A 15,000-nucleotide genomic window follows, 5' to 3' on the forward strand; every position below is an offset into this window, starting at 1 on the left:
AAAAAATAAATAAAAAGAAAAAGAAAAAAAACAAAAAAGGAAAAAGAAAGAAAAAAAGTAATCGATCATAACGTAATACCGACCGTGAAAATAATTATCTTGAGATGAAATCATTACATACGAACGATTTTTTTCCTTTAATTTATTATTTCTTTTTTCTTTCTCTTTTCTTTTTTTTTCTCCCCTATATCATTTAAAGTAAATTGGAAATACTTCAGGAATTTTATGATAACGCCAAATCAATGTCTGTATAAATATATTTCTTTTTTTTTTTTTTTTTTTTTTTTATATATTTAATTCATTATTATTTTTGTTCTATTTCATTTGAAGTAAATTAGAGATACTTCAGGAATTTAATGATAGCTGAATCACCCTGTGTATATATATATATATATATATATATATATATATATATATATTTTCAGATGAATGCAAATAATCGTTCATTTGTACGATAATATTGAAGTAGTCTAAAGATATCGTTCTCTTCTATTGTGATTTGCATTCTACTACTAACAAATATTAATTACTGTACCGCTGCAATACGTTACTAATACAAAAACAGAAAATAACCTGTATGAGATTTTAACAGAAGTAAAGGATGTCGTTTGAGGGAGATAGAAAGTAAACTATAATCAATAACTTTTTGCGTTCGTATTTGAGATATCAATTGTAATATCGTTACATCCGAGAAAACACTTAATAAAGGACGAACTTTACTTTCTCCTGTTGATAGCTGTCGAATTTTTTTTCTTATCTTTCTTTTGATTCTTTCTTTCTTTTTTTTCATTTCTTTTTTTTTTTTTTTTTTCTTTTTCGGTTATCTTCGTTATACGCCAGTTATGTCACATACATAGTTATATGCACTCGTATCTCTCTCTCTCTCTTTCTCTTTTTTATTTTTGAGAAAAAGAATAAACTGATCGCCAGTAGAATTGGTTAGTTCTCTACTATTTCGCGTTTTATACTCTCATATTACTACTTTTACTACTACTACTATTATTACTACTGTAACTATTACTATTACTACAACTACAATTACTACTACTACTATTACTACTACTACTACTACCACTACTACTACTACTACCACTACTACTACTACTACCACTACTACTACTACAGCCGTTGGTACTTTTTCTTTTTTCCTTTCCTTTTTCTTTTCCCCTTTTTTGTTTTCTGTTTTTCTTTTTCTTTCTTTTTTTCTTTTTTCCTTTCCTTTTTCTTCTCCCCTTTTTTGCTTTCCGTTTTTCTTTTCTTTCTTTTTTTCTTTTTTCTTTTTTTTTTTTTGCATCTCGCCGAGTTCGACGCGAAAAACTTTTTAATCTTTTCGCGTGAGAATCGAAAGCTTCGCTATGTCGTCCTGCTGAGCATCCATGTTCGTAAAGCTTTCGCCTTCAAAACGGATGAGGATTAACGGTATTGTGCCGACATTTATTCTCTCTCTTTCTCCCTCCCTCCCTCCCTCTCTTTCTCTCTCTCTCTCTCTCTCTCTCTCTCTCTGTCTCTCTCTCTGTCTCTCTCTATCATTCTCAATCTCTCAATCTCTCAGTTTCTCTCAGTCTCCCCTCATTCTTTCCCTTTTCTTTATCTAAAGATCATAGTAATAGTAATAGTAATACACAGTAGTAGTAATAGTAGTAGTAGTAGTAGTAGTAGATAGTAATAGTAGATACTCGTGAACGAAATCAAGCGGAAGAACAATGGTGGACGATTACGTTGGCGGAAATGGCCGAGCGAAAGGAGAAGCGTTTTGATTTCGCGTACCGTTCTCTTTACCAGCCCCCACCCCATCCCTCTTTACCACTTCAGTTCCCCCTTCTTCTTCTTCTTCTTCTTCTTCTTCTTCTTCTTCCTCCTCCTTTTGATCTCCTCATCCTTTTCGCATCGAAGAAGAAGAAAGGCGCGTTTCTTGTGGGAGACAGCAGAAGTAGCAGCAGTAGCAGCAGCAGCAGTAACAGCAGCAGCAGCAGCAGCAACAGCAGCCGGTGTCGTTCCCGTTTCAACCACGATCCGATCGTCGAAAACGTATTGAAAAGTGATTCCAGCAAAAATCTCTCGTAAGCCGCTTATCACGTTCCGATAATGGCTCTTCTCTAACCCAACTCTTTCTATCCCTGTCTCTCTGTCTCTCCCTTTCTTTCTTTCTCTGTACCTCTATCTGTCTATCTGTCACTCCGTCTCTTTCTCTTTCTCTCTTTCTCTCTCTCTCTCTCTCTCTCTCTCTCTCTCTCTCTCTCTCTCTCTATTTCTCTTTCTTTTTCTCTCTTATTCGGTTTTATTCCGAGAAAAGAGATACACTACTGATTTTCCTTCTCTCTCTTTTTTCTTATTTTTTTTATTTTTTATTATTTTTTTTTCCTTTTTTTTTTTCAATTTGGACAAATCTTCATATTTTCTTTTTCAAATTTTTTGATATCTCGCCGCGAAGATGTATGAGTTTATATATGTATATATATATATATATTTTTTTTTTTCTATGTATGTATTTGTGTATGTATGTATATGTATGTATGTATGCTCATAATATATATAGAATTCTTTTTGGAAAGAGATTTCTTAAAAGTGGGATAGACAGAGAGATAGACAGACAGATAGACAGATAGACAGACTGACAGAGAGAGAGAGAGAGAGAGAGAGAGAGAGAGAGAAAGAGAGAGAGAGAGAGAGAGAGAGAATGACAGAATTTGTATTTAATTTAAAATTATATTTTTCATTTGATACATTCAATTTGTACTTTAATTAGAATTTTTGTTTATAAATATAATTCTGTTATTTTAAATGATATTACATTGGTCGTAATGCGTTATTAATAAATTAAAAAAAAAATAAAAAAGAAAAAAAAATAAAGATCGATTATCGAACTTCTTTTTTTTCTTTTTTCTTTTTTTTTTTTTTTTTTACTTACAAATCTTATTAAATTTTAGGATAAGAGAAAAGAAAAGAAAAGAAAAGAAAAGGAAAGGAAAGAAAAGGAAAAAGTAAAGAAGAAAAATAATAATCTCTACCTGCTATCGTAATTTATTTTTCCTTTTCTACCCCCTCCCCTCAACAAGACTAATAAATTTTTCCAATACGAGCGGAACAACGACAATAACAAAAAAAGAAAAGAAAAAAAAAGAAAATAGAAAAGAAAAAGGAAATAAAAAAAGAGGGAAAGAGAAAAAAGAAGGAGAATGCAAACGAACCCTCTTACGAACGATCCAATATAAAAGAAAATCTAATTTATCTATCTATCTATCTATCTATCTATCCATCTAACTAACGACACGATAGATAAATGATCGATGGATAAGAAAAGTTAGAAAAGTAGATTTTGATGCGAGGCGAATGAACAAAAAAGGGGGGAGTGGGGCTTTTGAGAAAACGCCCTTTAATTTTCTCTTCCTGAATCATTCAGTACATTCTTTCGTTGTCGGACCTCATCTTTTAACCACAGTTAGTCTACATTCTATTTCCTTCGATTCGTAGATAAAACCGTGAGAGAGAGAGAGAGAGAGAAAGAGAGAGAGAGAGAGAGAGACAGAGAGAGATAGAGATAGAAATAGATAGAGTGAGGAACAGAAAGAGATAGATAGAGTGAGAAATAGAGAGAGAGAGAGATAGAGATAGATAGATAGATAGATAGATAGATAGATAGTGAGATAGATAGAGAGAGAGAGAGAGAGAGAAGGTAAAAGAGAGGTAGCCTCATTACATGGGGTAATATATGTATATCCGTCAACCGTTTAAATATTCACGAGGTTTCCGGTGTCAGGAAGATTCGTGAGGAAGATACGAAGGTATTTTCTTCCATTTCGTTCTACACCAGCTTCTTTTCTTATACCCTCCCGACTCCTCCCTCCTCGTTTCCTTCCCTAGCCCGTCTCTTCATCCCCGTTCTCCAAAGCTTCTCTCTCTCTCTCTCTCTCTCTTTCTCTCTCTTTCCCTTTCTCTATCTTCCTTTCTTTCGTCTTGTCTATCCTTGTACGTTCAAAGACCATTCTCTTTTCCCTGGTTTCCTTTCTTGTCTCTTTTGAAAGTGATTGTGTGCGTGTATATGTTTCTCTGTGCGTGTAAGAGAGAAAGAAAGAGAGCGAAAGAGAGAGAGAGAGAGAGAGAGAGAGTGAGAGTGAGAGTGAGAGTGAGAGTGAAATAGAGATAGAGATAGAGATAGAAAGACGAGTGGTACTTCCTTTTGTAAGGGCAGTTTCGAGCTACTACCCCTCACCGACCAATCCGGAAACAAAAGATTTGGCACCTTTATCTTTTACGAGGGACGTTGCTATGGTTCTGCTGCTGCTGCTGCTGCTGCTGATGCTGCTGCTGCTTCTACTTCTGCTGCTGCTGCTTTGGATTCGTTATAACGGGTGCCACCGGAGTAAACGATTGTTAAACCGTGTGTACAAGAGAGAGAATAAGAGAGATGAGGAGACAGAAAGAGAGAGAGGAAGAGAATGAGAGAATGAGAGAAGGGAAGAGGAAAAGAGAGAAAGATCAAGGGAAGGAGGGAGGGAGTGGGAATCGTTTCGTGTTCCAAAATGGCTATTTCGTCGTGCCATTTGCTTCGTGGAATTTCTATTGACGAACAGACGCTCGCGTCTCTGGCATCTTTTCAATCTCTTTCGAGAAGTAAATGGGAGAAACCACCGTCGCGCGCCTTGTTCAAATTTTTTTTCTTTCTTTTTCTTCTTCTTCTTCTTCTTCTTCCTCTTCCTCTTTCTATTTTCTATTTTCTTTTTCTTTTTTTTTTCTTCTCCTTCTTTTCTTTCCTTCCCTTTTCTCTCTCTCTCTCTCTCTCTCTCTCTACCTCTCTTTCTATATATATATAAATGGATTAAAAATTTTAGATTTAAAATTAAATTTGATTTAAGATTTATTTAATATAATGTTAGAATTAATATATATATATATATATATGTATGGATATATATTAGAAAATAAATAAGTAAATATATACATACATTTATATATATATATATATTTATTTATTTATTTATTTATTTATTTGTTTGTATTTTCACAATGACACGCGATCGTAATAACGCGAATGTATTTTTACGAGCATATAGATATATTACGTTTGTGTGCGTGCGTATCTGTGCGCGCACGTGTGTGAATAATAACATTTCACTTCTTTTTTTTTCTATTTTCTTTTTTTCTATTTTTTTTTCTTCTTTCACATGAAAGTTAAAAAATCGATTTTGTTGTTTCGATGACACTAGTATCTCGTGTCGTGTTTTTCTCTATCTCTCTCTCTCTCTCTCCCTCCCTCCCTCTTCTGTGCCCCTATTCTTTCTTTTTTTTTTTTTTTTTTTTTCCTTTTTTTTTTTCTAACACCCGCTCGACGATATGAAGCATCCAGGAGAAAGAAAAAAAAAGAAGGGGGAACGAAAATTTCCCTCGATGAATCGTCAGAGCGGAGCGTGGGATGAGGGGGAGGGTTGGAGGGTGGGATGGAGGATGGGGTGGGGGAGGTGGGTTTGAATAGTAATGCAATCTCGTAGTATGCTTCCATAATTATATAAAAACATTGTTCGCCGTTTCTGTTGCCTCTCGCTTCGTCGGTAGAAAAACGCAATTCGTTCTTTATTTCGTTTCGTTCGATCCATCGATATCGTACCCATCGTATCACGACGCGAGAAGAGATGAACAGAAAGAGAGAGAGAGAGAGAGAGAGAGAGAGAGAGATAGACAGACAGATAGATAGACAGGTAGAAAGAGAGAAAGAGAGATATAGATAAAAGGGGAGAGAATTTTTTTCCTGTCACTTTGATAGGAAAAACGGCGATGGTGACGTTTTCAAAATCGACGATCGACGTTGACAAGAGTTATTCGCGTTTTTTTTTTCTTTTTTTTCTTTCTTTCCTTCTCTCTTCCTTTCTTTCCTTTTTTTTCTTTTTTTTTTTTTTTTTTTTTTTTCGATGATTTGTTATTATCTATTGGAGACAACGTGAATATCCTCCTATCGTTTGAAATTACTTGAATCTTTTGATAGGATTTTTATGATCGCTTTCCCTTTTTTTTTTCTTTTTTTTTTTTTTTTACCCCACCTCTCTCTCTCTCTCTCTCTCTCTTTTTTCATTTCTTTTTTTTCTCCCGTTACATATTTTAAAAAAAAGATTGAACTTTCATCGATTGACGTGTTATGTGTTCTTATATATATATATATATATATATATATATATATATATATATATATATATATAAAACGTTTATGTTATCACGAAATTATATATATCTGTTCGTATATATGTAATTGTTTTTCTTTCTTTCTTTCTTTCTTTCTTTCTTTCTTTTTTTTTTTTTTTTTTTTTAATTTCACACTAGAACTCGTTTCGTTATCTATTTATCTCAATGTTCGTTCGTATTATTTCAAAAGTTTATTTTAGCTAATTATAAGTTATGTTTGGCGTAATATAATTATAATATATATATATATATATATATATATATATATATAAGCGTGATATAACATAATTATGCTATAACTGTGTTGGTTAATTATACAGTATGGTTATACGTATATTGTTATAATTATATATAGTATAATTATTCTAATATCCTATAAGTTAATATTGGATATTTGGTTATAGTATACTAGTTCATATTACGTTATATAATATTTTGGTTAGACGTAACAATAAACATGTACAAATATATAATATATTGATACACACATACACACATACACACACACACACACATGCGTTTCAGATCACATAATTCTTTATTATAAACGCAATTTGATCTGTAGTATTAAATCACATTTAATATCCTTATCATATCTTTTCAATTTATATAATATCATCGATAAATAATAAAATGAACGATAATTAATTTTTTTACTAATAACAATTTATATTAATATTATTAAACAGCATTAAATCTTAATTAATTAATTTGAAATAATTTCAAATAACTTTTTCATTATAAATATATATCATATATCATTGAGATCGATTTAATTGTATTAAACATTTAATCGTACGGTATGTCTTACGAAAGATTAAGGAAAAAAAAAAAAAAGAAAAAAGGAGAAGGAAAAATAAAAAATAAGAAAAAAAGAACGAACAGACAAAGTATAAAAAAAAAAAAAAAAGAAAGGAGAAAAAGGGAAAGAGAAAAATTTAGAAAAAGTGAAGTACGTAATTGTAGATATAAAAAATAAAAAAGATATAAATATAAAAAAGAAACAAAAAAAAGGGAAAGAGAAAAATTTTAGAAAAAGTAAAGTACGTAATTGTAGATATATCAATTAGATCAAAGTGTTAGCTGTTTATCTTTGCGTTAAAAACTCTTTCTCTCTCTCTCTCTCTCTCTCTCTCTCTCCCCCTCCCACTCGCTCTTTCTCTCTCGTCTCGTGTTCAAAGTTTCGCTGTTGGTTTTTATTTTTCTTTCTTGTTGAGTCAACCACGTTTGTAATACGATCCTTAACAAAAAGCTGTCCGAGGAAGTTGTTCGAAGTAGAAGAGCGACAAGAAAACGGAACGAGATGGCCGTCAGGAAGAAAACGCCTGTTATGTTTCAGCTTTGAGGAACAAACAGTGGACAAGTTAGTTCTTGATCTTCTTGCGTGTGTTCGTTCTGAGATTCGTTCGTCTTATACTTGGACTTAGACATCGACAAACATCATTACAATCATATACCATCATTATTCCCCATCATCGCACATTATCACCATTGTCGTCGTCATCATCATCATCATCATCATCATCATCATCGTCATTGTCATTAAAGTTTTTACTTATAATACTTTTGACAAGACATTGTTTCTCTGTTTCTCTTCGTTCTTTTCGACTCGTGAAATTTTGTCAAATTAATTGCCGACGAAAATGGGAAGGAGAGTTTAATGAAAAGAAAAGAGAGGGAAAAAAGAGAGAGAGGCGAAAAGAAAAAAAAAAAAGAAAAGAAAAGAAAAAAAGAAAAAAAAAATACAAAATAAGGATTAATAATTCGTAAGATTTCATTTTTGTTTCCTTCTTCTTCTTCTTCTTCTTCTTTCTTTTTTCCTTTTTCTTTTTTTTCTTCTGTCTTTTTCCTTGCTTTTTTTCTCTTGTTACGTAATTTTTTTTTTCTTTTTTTCTTTTTCTTTTTTTGGAAAATAAGTTAACAGGTTAAAGTAGGATCCGATATTGGTCTCTGGTTCGTGATTTATTTATTGTTTACATTCGTTGTAATTTATTTTTTGCACTCTGTTTTCCCGTTCTCTCTCTCTCTCTTTTTTTTATTTTTTCTTTTTTTTTCTTTTTCGATAATAAATCTATCCCCTCCTCCTTTTTTTTTCTTTTCTTTTTTTTTTTTTAAATCATTCAAATAAAAATCACGTAATAATTATTTAACGTACTAACACGTACCTATTGTTTTTAAGAAACTTTAATGATTGCTAATGAATAAATAATCATTGTTGTAATAATTGTATAACAATGTTACAATCATTGTATATAATCATTATATATAATAATGAATAAATCTCGATTGTTTTCCATTTAAAACTAATACAAATTCAATCAATTCTATTTACATTGTGATCATGTAAAATGACTTCGAATTGATGTATTCGTAATACTTGTATTTTTTTTCTTTTTTTTTTTTTTCTATACTTACATTCGCAATTTATCAAGTTAAAATCTTAAAAGTTCAATTCTATCGTCGATCAAAAGAAAATATACATATGATAGAGTTCGTTTAATATATTAAATAATTTCACGTTGTTATCTAAAACAATATCACGCTATGGGAGAAACTAATAAATAACATATGATATTCAAGATGATTAACGCGCTATGAATAAATAATTAAATTTCTTATTAGATCTAAAACGACATTATTAATGCAATATTATTAATAAAACGATTGAAACATTTGAAAACGATTTATGTAAAAACAAAAAAAAAATCAACAACAACAAAAAGAAAAGGGAGAAAAAAGGCAAGCAAAGAGAGAGAGAGAGAGAGAGAGAGAGAGAGAGAGAGAGAGAGGAATAAAAAATTCTTTTTCCCAGTCCAGACATTACATTAATAAGTAATCCCATGAACTTTAATTGGAATTAAAATGATTAATAATGCAATTTAGAAATTATCGATGAAATTACGTTATAGAAAGTTTTACCCTTCTTCGTAAATTGAGGAAGGAAGGAGAGAGGGAGGGAGGGAGGGAAGGAAGGAAGGAAGGAAGAAAGGAAGGAAGAAAGGAGAGAGAAAGAGAGATGGATTGAAGGAAAGTCTTATAGAAGTTGTATATAGGAAGTAATTCGTTCGACATTAGGATGCAACTGCATTTTGTCACATAACGTCAGACTCGTCCTATCATAAGTATTAGATGACGTACCTTCGTCTTGGCGTACCTTAACTCCAGTCCCTTCTATTGCGGCTCTATTAATTACTACGATCTGCCATAAATTCAGAATAATAGTCATAGCATGTATATATATATATATATATATATATATATAGTCGTTAGAGAGAAGGAAGGAGTATAGCCGAAGGACTGCGAAGGTGGTTCGCCAATGTCGTCTAATACAGGCTGCCAACCGTTAGTGGCATCGCTAGAAGGAGCTATTGCAGATAATTATGAGAAGGAGGAGAAGGAGAGAGGGAAGAATGGAGAGAAGGAGAGAGAGAGAGAGAGAGAGAGAGAGAGAGAGAGTATGGAACCTTCTCCGTTATATACATGGGACCCATATATGAGTCTTACATGAGTTCCTTACATATATATACACATACACATACACACACACACAGACATATATTTTATTAATTCTAAGAGATTAGATAGAGATATTTATTATTAATTATATCGAATATATGTATGATTAAAATTATTACAATCTGAGAGTAATAATAACGTGTTGAATTTTATATATTTGTTTTATAATCGTTAAAATTTATTTATTATATTTTCTCGTCGATAATTTCGTCGAATTGATTTTGTTATCGAAAGAAAAAAAAAAAAGAAAAAGAAAAAAAAAAGAAAAATAAAAAAAGAAGATATATATATATATATATATATATATATATATATATATATATGTCAATTGTACAAAGAATTATTTTCTCTCTATATAAATTCAATCTGTTGAAATTGAATGATTAATTCGAACGAATATTCTTTCTAATATCATGGAAATTAATAAAGGATAATATTTGACAAGTATTGTGTAACGCGTGATATTATCGAAAATTTTTTAATGTAGATAATAATATTACAATCCTATTGATCCGAAATATTATTGTAAATTGTTGAATCGTTATTAAAAATAATATTTACGTGTACAGTCCATATTTTCTTTTTTCTTTTTTTTTTTTTTTTTTTTTTTTTAATAACAGAAAAATCATTGAAAAATAATCGTTCAGTACAAAATATATTATACTTGTCTTTTATTTTGATAACATTGTCGAATCGACGTCGAATAAAAAAAGATAAGAAAAGAGATCATGGCAATTAATACACACAAACATACACACACACACACACACACACACACACACACACACACACACACACAATTGTATTGAATGAAGATTATATTGTCCTTCGATTTTGCGTCATGTTTTGTTTTGTTTTGTTTTCTTTTTTTTTTCTTTTTCTTTTTTTTTTTTTTTTTTTCCAAATAAATTAATCTCGCTCTTTCTCGCATCTCTCGTTGCTCTTGCTTTAGATGAGAAAGATCTTTAACGAATGCTCGAAGCCAAGGGGGATTTCTAAAGGAGCAGTTAGTGGCTTAGAAGCCTTTCCAAGGTCGTTTACGATCGTATCGCCTTACACGACGCCGGTGCTGTCAGCTAAGACATGTACCTCTGCTCTGTAGATCAACGCGTGGGAAATTAATTCCTTTCGTTGACACTAACGAAGAAACCTAATCGAGGAAGTTAATGCAAATGAGAGTAATAGTAGTAGTAATAGTATTAGTATTAGTATTAGTATTAGAAGTATTAGTAGCAGAAGAAGAAAAAGAAGAAGAAGAAGGAGACGAAGAAGAATCTGTAAAAGATTCATTTTGAAAATTTTTTTTTAGGAATTTCGATGATATATATATATATATATATATATATATATATATATATATACGTATTACATTTTAATTGTATTGATAATATTATCAATCAATTTTTATCGTCGTGAACTTTCTTCTTTCTTTCTCTCTTTCATTTATTTATTTATATATATATATATATATATATATATATATATTTATTTATTTATTTTTTATTCGTTTCTTCGGAATCCCACAATTGCAATTAGAATTCATGAAAATTAGCCTAAGTAGTAGATATTCTGCGTACTGTTGTTTCCTTTACTTTTGCAAAAGAGAGAGAGAGAGAGAGAGAGAGAGAGAGAGAGAGAGAGAGAGAGAGAGAGAGAGGGAGGGAGAGAGAGAGAGGAAGTACTCTTTTACCTTAGTCAAAGTTTTCGACGTGAACCCTCGTTTCTCCCTTCCGTACCTTTATTCAACCTTCCTTACTTCTCATTCACCCTCATGCACGCCCTCTCCTCCCTCCCCCCTCTCACCTTTCCTCTTCAACCAGTTCCCTTCTTTCTTCTCACTCTTTCTCACATCCTTTCGTTTGCCAGTCACCATCTAACCCTTCACCCTTTAACCCTTCTCTTTCTGTAACGCAAGAGTACGTAGTACTACTCGCGAGTCAAGTTAATTAAGTACTTCATTTGGATGGAGCCACTTGGACGTTATGGTCGTCAAAAAGGAAAAAGGAAAAAAAAAAAAGATGGGAGTTAGCATTTTGATGTCAAGTATACATGTGTGTATGTACGTATATATGTATGTATGCATGTATGTATGCATGTATGTATGTATGTATGTATGTATGTATGTATGTTGAAAGGTTGCATATGTACATACGTTTTATTTGAGCATATGTTTTGAATGAATTTAATTTGAAAGAATGGGCAAAGGTCTTTCATTAAATTAGGGTCGATTATACTAATGTCATTGACAACATTTTACTTTCGACACGTTGACACGCTCTCTTTTTAATATGATGTAATACTTTAAATATCCATGATTAAATGTCTGTCTGTATCTATGTGTCTGTATGTCTGTTTATATTTACGTGCGTTATATACGAGCATGAGTTTTGAAGGGAAGAAAATATAGGACAGTTTTTTACGTATCATAATATTCATTCAGATGTTATGATTAGTATGACAATTTTATCATACCTTTTTCTATTTCACGGAATTATTATTTTTTTCTTTTTCTCTTTTCGTCGACAATGATATTTTCTTTTTCTTTTTTTTTTTTTTTTCTTAAATATCTTCCAGGTTGTTTTTTTTCGTTCTTTTTTTTTTTTTAAATTTTTTTTTCTTTCTTTTTTTTTTTTTTTTTTTTTTTTCAAGTGAGTTCCATTACTTTGTAAGGAGGAAGATATAAGAAAGGACTTACAACGTGGATCGTTACATTTCATCTAAGAAGTCGGTTATTATCCTCTATTTTACATTCTATTATATCCATACAAGAGAGAGAGAGAGACGGAGACAGACGGAGAGAGAGAGAGAGAGAGAGAGAGAGAGAGAGAGAGAGAGAATGAGAGAGAGAGAGAATGAGAGAGAGAGAGAGAGTGAGAGTGAGAGTGAGAGAGAGAGAATGTAAAACACTAGACGATTTTTCTTTACTGTACGACATTCAAATTTTATATTACGACGAGAACGTCGCGACAAAGAGAAGCGTCAGTTTTCTCTTGGAGGAAAAAAGTAATGAATAAAAAAAGAAGAAGAAGAAGAAGAAGAAGAAGAAGAAGAAGAAGAAGAAGAAGAAGAAGAAGAAGAAGAAGAAGAGGAGGAGGAGGAAAAAAAAAGGAAGGAGGAAAGGAATGAAAAAACTGAAAGGGAAAAAAGTAAATAAATAAAATACGATTTGTTCTTCTGGAAGTGTTCCCTCGGGAGACCATGTGCGAACATTCCGCTGTATTTTAATTCCCTCTATCTTTCTCTCTCTCTCTCTTTCGCTCTCTTTCTTTCCCTTTATATATACATATATACATATATACATATAAAGAAACATGACATGTATATATATATATATATATATATATATATATATATATATACATGAGAGAGAGAGAGGGAGAGAGAATGTTCCTTTTCTCTTTATATATATATATATATATATATATATATATATATATATATATAGGGTGATTCAAAAGTTCTGAGGTGGATTAAAAATTTTTAGATAGGTCGAAAGTTCCTAGGTGATTTTAAAAAATCAATTATCCCATTTCGAAACTATTTCGGTGAAATTTTGTTTTTCTTTCTTTCTTGCAGATTCATAAAAGTACTAGAAGTGCCTAATTTGCGAAACTGCAAGGCTTGTTCGTAACGAAAAAAAAAAGAGAAAAAAAAAAAAGAAAAAGAAAAAAAAGGAAAAAGAAAAAAAGAAGCAAGAAAGAAAGAAAAAAGACAGAACGAAACAAAACAAAACTACGGAGCTAACTGAAAAGCTTTAAAAAAGAAAAAAAAAAAAAATTTCGGTAGGAAAAAACATATAATTGGTTTTTATAGAAAAATTTTTTTGCCACACTCAGAGTAGGTTTTATATATATATATATATATATATATATATATATATATATATATTCCTCTCTTTTTTTTTTTTTTTTTTTTAGAAAATAACTTACGTCATAATGTTTATCGAGTCACAAATTATCCATTGAAATATCGTTTCGTAACAATTCGTAATGATTTATCAAACGATACATTATTTCGTTGTCATCTCTGTCTCTATTTATATAATTAAGAAATACTTCATATTTAGAAGAATATAATTAATTAAGAAAAAAAAGAAAAAGAAAAAAAAAAAAAAGAAAAATAATACCCATCGTCCTTCGACTAAAATCCAAATAAATAAATACGTATAAATGCATAGATCAAAGAGGCCAAGGGAGTATAGTAATTGCATCACGTTGGATTATATGAAAGGCATATATTATGAAGATTTAAAGAGTAACGTAGCTGTACCTATAACAGACTCAAATGCAGATATTATATTTTATTATAATAAATGATAGTAGGAGAAGATGAAAAGGAGAAGGAGAAAACGAGATGGTAGAGAATGGAGAAGGAGGAGGGCGGAGGAGGAGGAGGGAAGGAGGGAGGGAGGGAGGGAGGGAGTTATATTCTATATAACAAAAAGAATCGTTTTGAGAAAAAAATTCAAACATTTATTCAGGAATCTTTTCGTTAAGTTAAAATAGGATACCAACGATCTTAGTGTAATACGAAAGAGAAGTAGCAGCGTGGCTTTTTGCTTTTATTATCGTCGTTTTCTTTCTTACTCTTATGTGGTGTATCTCTTATGGCACATTTCTTTCCTCATATCTGTCTGTGAACGACTTAGTTTGAAATTCAGGATGAAAGGCGAAGGAAATATTCTTCAGGATTCCCTTCTTCCTTTCTTCCTCTATCTCTCTCTCTTTTTTTTTTTTTTTTTTTTTTATTATTTTTTTCGTTAAATATTTTCAACGTTCCACTTTTCTTCTTTCAGATGTCATCGGCCAAGAGACAGTCTCTTTTCATGGAGCTCGGGTTTCGATAACTTTACGGGATTCGTCAATTGGGGCTTCCTCATGCTTGGAATCGGTGGAATTCGTTTGCTTCTTGAAAATTTTATCAAGTTAGTAATACAAATACAATATTATAATATAACAGACGAACGTTTTTAACATTTAAAAGAATATTATAATAATTAATGAAATTATTATTCATTCGAGATCGTATTATTATATGAAAAAAAGAATAAATATAATTAAATTACTTTATATATATATATATATATATATGGATTAATCATATGTCGTGATGTAATTGTACGTATGTAAATATCATAGAAATTCAGGAAATAGCGATCAATTAATCGATAATAGATAAATAATTATTTATATCGTAATAACGTTATATCTATTATCATTTATTCTTATTTCTAAATTCTTTAATTCCCATTTCATCTCTGCGAGATTACTAACGTCAAAAAAAAAAAAAAAAAAAAAAAGGATCAAGCAATTT

The 15,000-nt window shown here is 31.0% G+C and overlaps 1 protein-coding gene across 13 annotated transcripts in view; it reads left to right on the forward strand.

Moving 5' to 3' along the window:
* Positions 1 to 15,000, forward strand: part of mdy (diacylglycerol O-acyltransferase) — a 145,372-nt gene that overhangs the window by 11,638 nt on the left and 118,734 nt on the right. For 12 of the 13 annotated variants that reach the window (XM_085663220.1, XM_085663221.1, XM_085663222.1 and 9 more), the window contains exon 3: positions 14,483 to 14,611. The exons of the other annotated variant lie outside the window; for it this stretch is intronic. In XM_085663220.1, the coding sequence (XP_085519346.1) occupies positions 14,483 to 14,611 (129 nt within the window). The remainder of the gene's footprint in view (positions 1 to 14,482; positions 14,612 to 15,000) is intronic. 13 annotated transcript variants of the gene reach the window in all.

The sequence above is a fragment of the Vespa mandarinia genome, chromosome 21 (assembly GCF_050613455.1).
Source record: "Vespa mandarinia isolate Hongniang chromosome 21, ASM5061345v1, whole genome shotgun sequence".
NCBI classification, from domain to species: domain Eukaryota; kingdom Metazoa; phylum Arthropoda; class Insecta; order Hymenoptera; family Vespidae; genus Vespa; species Vespa mandarinia.